The 10,587-nt window shown below is 35.8% G+C and overlaps 1 protein-coding gene and 1 long non-coding RNA gene across 5 annotated transcripts; one reads left to right on the top strand and one right to left on the bottom strand.

The window, feature by feature from the left end:
- The first annotated feature begins 3,763 nt into the window (after positions 1-3,763).
- Positions 3,764-6,337, top strand: LOC112783324 (uncharacterized). The gene is made up of 4 exons (XM_072230466.1): positions 3,764-4,222; positions 5,036-5,220; positions 5,639-5,707; positions 6,071-6,337. The coding sequence occupies exons 1-3, from the start codon at positions 3,789-3,791 to the stop codon at positions 5,692-5,694; spliced, it is 675 nt and encodes a 224-aa protein (XP_072086567.1). The 5' UTR covers positions 3,764-3,788; the 3' UTR covers positions 5,695-5,707; positions 6,071-6,337.
- Positions 6,338-7,001: 664 nt separating this feature from the next.
- LOC112783325 (uncharacterized) lies at positions 7,002-10,550 on the bottom strand. Of its 4 annotated transcripts, none has more exons than XR_011879089.1 (7): positions 9,751-10,380; positions 8,836-8,932; positions 8,145-8,641; positions 8,014-8,066; positions 7,755-7,935; positions 7,474-7,639; positions 7,002-7,350 (listed from the first exon to the last, which is right to left on the bottom strand). It is a non-coding gene; the product is annotated as an uncharacterized lncRNA (long non-coding RNA). The 4 variants fall into 4 exon arrangements; XR_011879090.1 differs by having other exon boundaries at positions 7,093-7,350; positions 7,889-7,935; positions 9,751-10,550; XR_011879088.1 differs by having other exon boundaries at positions 7,093-7,350; positions 7,474-7,635; positions 9,751-10,424.
- Positions 10,551-10,587: the final 37 nt, after the last annotated feature.

Below are 10,587 nucleotides of genomic sequence, written 5' to 3'. Positions count from 1 at the left end.
CAGTTCGTGCAGGAGTGCATTGGACACCAGCTGTAACTGACATGTTTGCGATCGATTATGCATTGTCAAAGTGATGTCCAGATTAAGGTTTTATGGTTTCTTTCTTGGGCCTTTGTTTTGGTTGAACCCTTGATGATCCTTCTCTCAATGTTTGGTTGGCAACAATTGGACGCAATTTTAAATTCTTTTGATGTATTGCATTTCCAGTTTTTACTCTTATGTAAGTTCTGTTATGTTTTTTAGAAGTTTTATTTTTCTGTTATCATTGTTGAAATGTGCAAATTGACATGTAAATGATGGCAGGTTGTTTTACATAGGCATTTACTAAGAATAGTAGCAGCTCCTGTGGTGGATATGCTTCTTCATGATCTGGTAATTCTATACAATAAATTGTCTGTAAACGTAATATATATCTAGAGGGTTTAATATGGTCTAACGCAATAGATTCATCATCTGCAGGATGAACAGAACAAATTGAAGAACGGTGTTGAGCTTCAGGAGGCTCCAAGTTCTGAATCTATTTCAGTTAGTCCTGGAGACAGAGTTGCAATTGTAAGAATAAGATGTTATTTGCATCAACGTATGTATTGCTTTTGTGTTTGCTGCTGAGCATTAGTAGGAGCCATAGAATGAGTACTTACATTTTGTTTATTATTTCCTTTTGTAGTCCAAGAGTTTTCCTAGACCTCTGGCAGATAAGGCTCTTGCTGTTGTAGAAGCATTGGAGGGAAAGGATGGCATTTCTAATTTTGCAACAAATCTTGTTGTTAAGGTTTATGTAATTCATTGCCAACCATTTTTCAATTTACAGTTGCGACCAGTCGGGTGAAAATATCGTTTTTCTTAAGCATCAGAACTATTCTCCTCTCTGATTTGTGAACAGTATAATTAGAAGTTGAATGTGAATGTTCAAACCATAATGTTGAAGTATTCATGGACGCATTTAGAGCAGTAATTGAAGAGAGGTAATGTGTCTATTATTTTGTTGAGCTTTAGGAATGATTTGACCTCCAGTGCTTCTGTAGTGATTCAAGCCTTGCAATGTGATTTGATGTTGAATATTCTTTTTTTCCCTCAGTGCATAGCCTTTGAAAAGACTCGACAAGAAACTTGAAAGAACACTTTTACATTCATATCGTAAGGTATTTAGGCTTTCAGCCGCAAAAAGCTTTATCAAAATTTGTTTGAATCTACTAGATTCACAAATATACTGTCGATAACACTAGTAATGTATTAAATATCAGATTGGTAGACCAACTGAAAATTACCCAAAATATTAATGTGCGAGTGTAACTGCTTTCCCAGAGCCTGAGAGGCTAAATTTGCACAGGCTTTTAGGATGCTAGCACAGGTAGCTACATCTGCAGTCTTTTCAGCTCTTTACATATCAATTAATAGCTTTATACCTTCTTTAGGGTGTCCCGTCTGAACATTACTCGAGACCAGGTCTGTCCAAGGAACTGAACTTTGAAGAGCCCAATTTGCAAAAATCATAATTGCTTCCCCGAATCACATTTAGCATACATGTCAACCAAAGAATTAACTTGGGCAAACTTTATTTGAATATTCCCTAATTCTCTCTTAGTTACTCATACTGGATTTTTTTACTTATTCTTATTAGCTTGTGTTCCTTTTTTTTTTAATATTAATGCCTTTAATATTGAGGAAAGTACAATTGCGATTGCAAGGGCTTCTACGTTAAGTTCGTAATTTTTTTCTCAGTAGTGTTTTCATGGTGGCGTTGACTTGAATGTATTGTTGTTTACGTTTGCTACTCGTTACTGAGTTTTTTAGTATAATATGTGTGAGTTGTTGTATCAGTTTAAGGAGTGTTGTTCTGTGCGGCGTTATTGTTATTATAGTTTCAGATGTGTGAGATGGTTCTTACACTGTTTAGCTTGGGGGTGATTACAGTATCTTCAATGTGTTTTTGAATCCCTAAATTCAATCCAATTCTGTTATCTGGAGCTCTGTTGAGATTGAGGGTCTTAGGTAGGAGAGGAAGAGATAGAAACTTGAATTATATCAAAATTATTACGTTGAATAGGTTGGATTAGAAGTTTGTGCATTGTAGATCAAATCTAAAAAATTTTATATCAATCTAAAATCATTAGACATACTCTTTTATAGATCAAAATTGATGGTAATATATAAGAGTTTCAAATATGCATGAATATGAGTTGTCAGTCTTATTGATGTTCAATTTTCACAAAATTCAATGCAAATTAATGGTATAATTTTGATTAAAATAACACTGATGTGATTTGATCATATATAAAGTAAATAACAAAATTGATTCTATGCTATCTTCACAGATATGCCTTGATAATTTATGATATCTTCTTTATTTCTACTGGGGGCTTCAGCATCAACATTTTGATCCTTTTTTTGCTTTCCTTTATTGGATTAGTGTGTTTATCAGTGAGGGTTTGGTTAGCTTTCTTCACAAGCTAATTAAATTTATGATGTTAACATACTTTTTTGTTAAAAGAGCAAAAATGCTGACCCTTCATCATTGGAAATTCCAAAGACAACGAATATCTGCATGCTTCATCCCCCCTCCCTCGTTCATGATAGATGGTAAAACTGATTTTAAATATTTATGTTGAATTAGGTGATTACATTCTTACTTTATATAATCTTGGTAACATATAAGCTTCTTTTCTCGTCTCATTTTTTCATGTTATTTTTCTTTATGCTTTTCATCACTTGTTTTATCTATCAAACTGTGATGATGATAGGAGTCATCATTTGGTGGCCTTGCACTGTGGTCGTTCTATACTTTTAGAATTTTCTATTTCTGGTTCTAGTTTGTTCATATAAACTGAAGTAAACAACATTTACAGAAATTGGGTAGACGGTTGATATTTGGAAAGGGGCATAAGCAGCTGGATTTCCAGAATGATAAGAGAAGAAAAAAATTAGGAAGTTCAAGGAATCAGCCTGGAAATGTGTTTATTTTCTGTCAGCAGAAGTACTTGCTCTGTCCGTAGCTTATGATGAACCTTGGTTTACTAATAGAAGAAATTTTTGGGTGGGGCCAGGGAGCCAGGTCTGGCCAGATCAAAAGATTAAGTAAGATTATTTGCTTACAAGCCCAGTTATTATAGTTATCCAGTTGCAATGTTTAATATCTTTCATCAATCATTTTCCCTTGCTATAAATTTTGTGTTCAAATTAAGTCTGGTGATAGAGTTGTAAGCTCTAAACATTTCAGGTTAAAACTGAAGGCACTTTACATGTATGCTGCTGGATTATATTCCTACTCCTTCTTTGCTTTAATATTTTGGGAGACACGGTGCTCTGACTTTGGGGTGTCCATGGGTCACCATGTGGCTACTTTCATTCTCATTGTGCTGTCTTACATTGTTAGGTGTGTTAATTTATTATTGTCTTGTCATGCAAATTTTTTTTTTTGTTTTTTAATTGTAATTTCTTTGGAGATACAAATCTATAATTTTCTTAATTTGTTTGTGTTTGTTTATTTTTCGCAAAATTCAAACTGAAATGGTTATATACTTATATCTGTGAGGATTCTTGATTAAATCATGCTAATTACCAATGCTCTGAAAATCGGACCGAACTGGCCAATTGAACCGGTCCAATTGGGAACCGGCAGTAAAAACGATCCGGTCCATCTCTAATAACCTCTTCTTAGAAAATCGCTATCAAACCGTCGAACCGGCTGAAAACCGGCCGGTTCTACCGACCGGTAACTCTTCGGTTCTTGATAAACGACCCTATTTTGATTTTTTTGAGGGGAAAAAAAAAAACCCAACGTTGCGTTAATGCGTTTACAGTTTACACCCTCACCCCTTCCCCCAACAACCCCCCTACCAATTCGTGAATCACTGTACTCTGAAGCAAAGTTAAATCCCCAAACCAAAACCCTAGGTCCTCCCTGCAACATTTCTGCCGCACTGCTGCCGCCGTCCGTGCTGTCGGCATCGTCTGTGGCCAAGCCCTCTCTTGTAGCTCAGCGTCCTCCTTCCCCCTGTCCTCCGTCCGTCCTCCGTGGCTTCTCTGTTTTGTTGGCTTGGAGCAGCTCGCCGTGTCGTCGCTCGCCGTCGTCTCCCCGATCGCCGTTCGTGTCTCCGTCGAAGGTTAGTGTCACAGCTATCTTCTTCAGTTCTTGTTCGTGTCTCAGTCTTCTCTCCCCAGAGCCTCTGTTTGCTGATTTCACTTCTTCAATTCGTCAGTCCTTCAGTTCTTCAGTTCTTCAGTTCGTGTCTCAGTCTTCTCTCCCCATAGCCTCTGTTTGCTGATTTTTAATGTGAAACTGTGAAATTGCTAATTTTTGCTGATTCTGTGATGCTGCTCTTTCTTTACTTCATGAAATTTTTGTTTAAATTTTCTTGTTGCTGCTAAAATTGAAAATCAAATCATTGTTGAAATTTTTGTTTAGGGATTAGGGATTACTTGTTGCTGTTTTGTAATGTTTGTTGAAATTTCAGGTTTAGTGTGATTAGGGATTACTTGCTGCTGTCGAAATTTCAAGTTCAGTGTGACTAGGGATTACTTGTTACTGTGTTGTAATGTTTGTTGAAATTTTAGGTTTAGTGTGAATGTGTGATTAGGGATTACTTGCTGCTGTTGAAATTTAGGTTCAGTGTGATTAGGGATTACCTGTTGCTGTACTTGCTGCTGTTGTAATTTCAGGTTCAGTGTTACTAGGGATTAGTTGTTGCTGCTAACAATGCATTTGTGAATAATAACTTGCTCCAGTCCTCCGAATAATGCATTTGACAATAATTTGTGTGTTTTTTTTGGCGGAATAAAAAAGAATAAAAGGGGGGTCGGGATATCATTTGTTTTCCTTTAGCTTTGTGGTTTCTTTTCGGTAATCTTTTATCCTATGTTGTATTTTCCCCTTCCTATCAAATAATAGCTCATATAAAAGATTCACTAAATTAGAAAGAAGATCTTTCCATGTATAAATTTCAACAATTGATTACGAAGTGTAATATTACAGTTGTTGGTTGTCTGTATAATCTTGCTTTTCGATGCTCATTAGTTTTACATCTTTCTTTGCCAGCTATGAAGTTTTGCTCACATTGGATAAGGAAAAGCACAAAGTGGAGGGTCGAAAATATTATTATGTGTTCAACAGTCTTCTATATTGCTTGCTTGTTCTGCATATATACTGGTGGGTGATGATATCTCGGATGCTTGTTAGACAACTTCAAGCAAGAGGAAAAATTAGTGATGATGTTCGATCTGGTAAGTTGAAAGATCCTGGCTTGCTAATGTAAACTCTTGATTCAAAGAGCATTGTTCTCAATATGTTTTGCATGCTTAGTGTGTTCATGGAAGTAGACATGCTTTAGAAGTTCTGGCACGGGTTATTAATGTGTCATCTGAATCTGGTATCTGTATTGATATGGTAGCTAGGTTTTGGTTGACTTCTTCCCCTTAAATTGCTTCCTTCAATGTAATTGTATATGATTTTAGGACATCTTTGTGCCTAAACACATTGCTGTCTGCAGTTTACTTTTATTCAATAAATCTTGATGGATTTACGTCAACTATATTGCTTTATTTTCAGTAGAAGCTTCAGCCTGTAGAAGTTTCAAAAGCTTAATATGAATTTCTTCCAACTGATTATTTGATTTCAAACTGCTTCATTTCCATTATGCAGATTCAGAAGATGAAGATAGCCATAAGATTGAGATGGAAAGCAAGACCATAATGTAATCTTAAGGCAAAGGTGAATTTTGAATGGTGGCAACTGACAAGTTGTTTCACACTTTGGAGTTCTACAAATATAGTCACATTTTTATGTGGAATCATGTTTAATATAGTAGTTAATTCTATAACATTTAAAAGCTTTAGAAGGGTATTCCACAAGTAAAATGGCTTGAGCCATTGACACTCATCAAGCCACTGCCTCTCTCGTGATGTATGTTTTGAACATTGTGTTTCTCTGAGGCAAGATGGAATTCAATATGTCCATTGTGTTAGGTTCCAACTAAATAGATATAGAAATTATAGGCATCTGCATTAGTTTTATTTAATCCTGTGTGTGTTTTCCTTAAACTGAGTTAGATGTTGCCTGGTTTCTTTCTTGCAGATGAATTGTCTTAGCTTCGAAATTCTTCGGTACTCTTGACCAGGGATGCTAAACTTTCCAAATGTTGATTCAACTTTTTTGAATGTATTAAACTATTGGTCTATGCATTCCACCTCCTCGGATTGAGGTTTGGTGTCCGACATTTTGTTGTGATGATAATGTCTTTTTTTTTACGTGCTTTGGTATTTAATTTCATCAATTTAATTAAGTGTAAAGCACTAGGAACAGGAATGTTTTCTGGTTATTTATTGAAAAGACTTGTTTTAAGACTTGGTTGTCATAGATATTAGTGGTGCTGAACTTGGCCAACATTATGTTGATTTGAAAATTATAAATTCTAATTCTAATGAAAGAAAAATAAGTGAAAAATGTTTGGAGCAACGTGACGGGATCAACACGATTTATTGTTTTTATCCAATAATTAGTCAATAATATTTAAAAGTGTGCCTAAAGAGTAAAGACTAAAGTATAATACTCATATTATGCTGAACAAGTATTCTGAGCCAGAGCCTCAATGATGCTACCAAAGAATTTAGAACCTAAAGACAATTTTTCATAACCATTTGTTAAAATACCAAGATAATTATGGATTAGATCACTTAAAATATCAAGCAACATTCTAATTGTTTTAATATGAAAGCCGAAAGAACTAAATAATCCGAAATGAAATAAATATACTTTTACTGGTCTGACCCAACTACAATGGAACAGGGGAAAGGGCAAAATGATGTCATGCAATGGGAGTGTAACTTTGGAAAATTAAACAATCCTATAATCAACTCCTGCCTTGTGCATACAAGTCATTAGCCAAAAACAAACTCTTAAATGAAACCTTGATTTGTAACAAATTAGTTTTTGGTCTGTCAGATTCAGATATCAGGTTAACATTAATTAAATCATTATTCAGCTAGGTGTTAACTCTGACGCATAATTCCTAGGAACCATATCAAATATTGACAAAGGTGCTTTTCTTTTGTGTGCATTGGAGCTAGGGGGCAGACAAAATCCATCAGATAACTAGGTTATCGAAATACCTACGTATCATAATTCTTTTGTTCAAATTAGAGCAGTTAAAGAAGAAATGCTTGGATCACTCAAGCAACATATAGTACGAGAAAGCCCAAACTAAAGGAATACTTATGCTAATGACATTCTGAGGAATTAAAATCCAGAATGAAAATTTACAGTTGAAACTCTACAATAAAGGTTCTGATTCCTACTCGATGCTGTGGTAGAGGCGGTCTCTTTTCCAACATTTCATAATGTAAAACAAAGTTATCCTGCAAGGATTTTTTTTCATTAGAGGCCTAAAATAGGATCAGGGATAAAAGGAAAACAATAAACGTTGGACCACGAGATATCATTTTAAGAACACTACGAATACTATTATGTATAAAGCTAACCTTGTGAACAGTTTCAAATGTGTTTGGATCGAAACAGTGATAAGATCCTCTCTCGTATGTGTTCGTTCTAACAAGCGGCTCCATGTTGGAAACTCTTATAAACCAGAAACGATTGTCTTTGTGATAATACCATCCTCTATTGTGCCCGAAAGCAACAATCACCTACCTTGTTAGAAATTATTAGTCAGAGGAAAACAATTTAGATTTTAATTCAGGAGTTCCTGCCAAGTTTTGCAGGAGGAATACTTAAAATCCGTGACTGATAAACAAATAAAGGTTACCAAGTATTGACTGATTTAACCATTAATTGCTCCCAAATTGTAACAATCCCAACATAATTTGGAAATAAGCCCTAACCACAGAAAAATAAAATATAAATAACAAAAAAAGGATGAATTGGAGGGTATGTGCATACAGCTCATTTAATTTGAAGCATATAATTGTGCTTCGTCTTTGGGCATGCTGCAACCAAGAAAAAAAACTGGTTAATTATAATACTAAGCAAGCCAATTAGAAATCAAGTAAGAGGTAATTGCAAACCTGTAGAATATGTAAAACAATGTTTCCACCGAAAACTTTGAAAGGTAACCTTGCTGCATCATGCAACAAGCAGTAAGCCTAATGAAGGATTTGCAAATAAAGAAATCGATTCTATGGCATAATTAAAAAACCTCGCATGTAAAGCAGGGGGCTGCTTTGCGTAATAACATTGTGGCACATTAAACTCTGGATCACCCTTTGCAGGTTCATCGGACCATGGACACCCAAACGTCTTGTGTAGATTTTCAGATGAATTCAAATTTAATCCAAGTGTAGTAAGATCAATCCAAGTGCAAGAGATGTCAAGTCTGGATCACTCATCCTGATCACACTTAACAAGCCAAGCAAACCAAATGGATCTGGTGTGGATTGTGCAGTTTGCATAGCTTTCATGCCCTGATCCCGAAACGACTGATTTACGGCTGACATTTGAAGGTGGAACTGCGACTACTTCTGGTGCTGTTGATACTGCTGGAGGATCTGGCCATACTGACCCATACTAGAGACTGTATTTGGAGAATTTAATGGCCTTAATCCAATCCCAGGAGGTCCACTTGCCTTGAACAAATCCAGAAGTGGTTAGGATGTCTAAAATCTTGCTTCAGAATGAATATTAAAGTCAAGCAAACTGCAGAAAGAACGAGGCTTATTCATTACAACAGCAATTTAGAGAGTTTGCAGACCTGCGAATGATAAGTTGAATGTGTAGATGGAAAAATATCTGATCCATGTACCCCCAAAATACAAAGGAATTATGCTTATCGTCTATCCATCCATGTACCGATCTTGATAATAATAATATTAGGTGAGAGGGAAGGATACCGTGAGGAAGGCGGCACTACTTGTGACGACGGCGCCCAATGATAGCAACAAGTGTCCCTTCTTCTATAGCATCAGCATCATCAAAGGCAAAATCAATCTACAATGGAGCAGTTGCTAATGATTATGAACTAAGATTTCAAGTATTAGAGGAATAGAATGAAAAGAAGAAAAAAAATCCACTTTACTTTACACATTTCCACCATTTACTTAAATTCAAGTTTCAGGCAACCAAGAACCTCTAAAACAAGAAACACTCAACATTAAAGGAAAATGTAGAAGCTAATTATTTTTATGCACACAAAGACAACTCAATCATTGCTCCAAACCTATCTTTAAACAAATGCTTAAAATCCGGAAGAACCGTGAAAACTCCTCGGTTCCCTTTCTTTAATTATTCTGAACTCTCTATGCCATGTTTATTAATATTAACCATAATTCACTTGCGGAGGGAGTAGGACATTTATTTATCAGACCTCATTAATCATTATGAATTTGAACTCACTATGCTGTTCTGTGTCCAAACAAGGATTTGCAAAAAATATTTTTTTCAGTCCAATCAGAATCATATCTTACAACATAAAAAATCAGCATGTTAAAATCAAATTGCACAAGGAAGTAAGAGTTGGAACAATCTATTAATGGTGATTCTACATTTTGTGATAAAAAGACAAAACATTCAGTAGTTCCAACCTACAAACACTTGATGAGATACAAACCAGGAAACCATATGCTTATTTAACACCTTACATGACTTACAATTTCAGAATATAATAAACAAAGCAATAAAACCAAGCACCAAAGGAACTAAGGTAGATATGCACGTAAATCCAAATAATTTTTTTAGTGTTAAAATAACCAATGAGTCAACAACAGCACAATCATCACAATGTAATTGTTCATCATCCTCATTCTTACCATTGCTCGGTTTTGGCGCCTGGATTCTAAGAAAAGCACTCTTTCTCTTAACCTGTTTCTTTGGAATGCCATTATATTCATGAACCCTATCTGCTCTATAGTAATCGTACCTATCCAGTTCCAAAGCCGTTGTCTTGAGAGAAGAGTCTCGCGCCTCTTCCGAGCAAAGTTTCGATTCGATACTGGAATTCGGAGGAACAACCACACGGCAACGGCGGTTTGCTCCGCCAAAGCACTCCTTACTGAACCTGGAAGCACTGCGGCTAGGGTTAGAATTTGAAGGAGGCTGCGATAGCATTGAACTACGGTGACGCGAATCATGCCCGAAAAGAACAGGAACCTGAGGAACAAAGAGTGGATTGGGGGGTAAAGAAACGGGAGGGTTGAAATTGAATGCGGTAGGGTTCACAAGAACGTGGTTGGGAACCTGACGGAGATGGTGGTGGTTATACGGCGGAGGAAGAGGAATGTACGTATTTGGGTGACGGTAGTGATGAAAGTAGGATCCATAGAGAGAGAGGAGACAGAGGGACAAACGGATATGGAGGAAGGAGATACAGAAGATTAGGGCTCATTGTGTGAGAGCTTAATTTGGGAAGAATCAAAGATTGAATTTTTAGTAAATTACATAATTATTCACTATGGACAACTATGGTTAACATAGCAACTAATTAGAAGATGACATGTCATGGGGGTAAATTACATGTTATTATAAGAAGGATAGAATAGATATGCAACAGCTAAATTCTGATTATCCTATTAAAAAGAATAAACACTTGTATTTTTTTTTAATTTTCTTTAATCATGCATTAACTGACACTATACTTCTTTTATCAT

The sequence above is a fragment of the Arachis hypogaea genome, chromosome 20 (assembly GCF_003086295.3).
Source record: "Arachis hypogaea cultivar Tifrunner chromosome 20, arahy.Tifrunner.gnm2.J5K5, whole genome shotgun sequence".
In the NCBI taxonomy this organism is placed as follows: domain Eukaryota; kingdom Viridiplantae; phylum Streptophyta; class Magnoliopsida; order Fabales; family Fabaceae; genus Arachis; species Arachis hypogaea.
The sequence above is the reverse complement of the archived record's forward strand: the minus strand, read 5'-3'. Positions and strand labels throughout refer to the sequence as shown.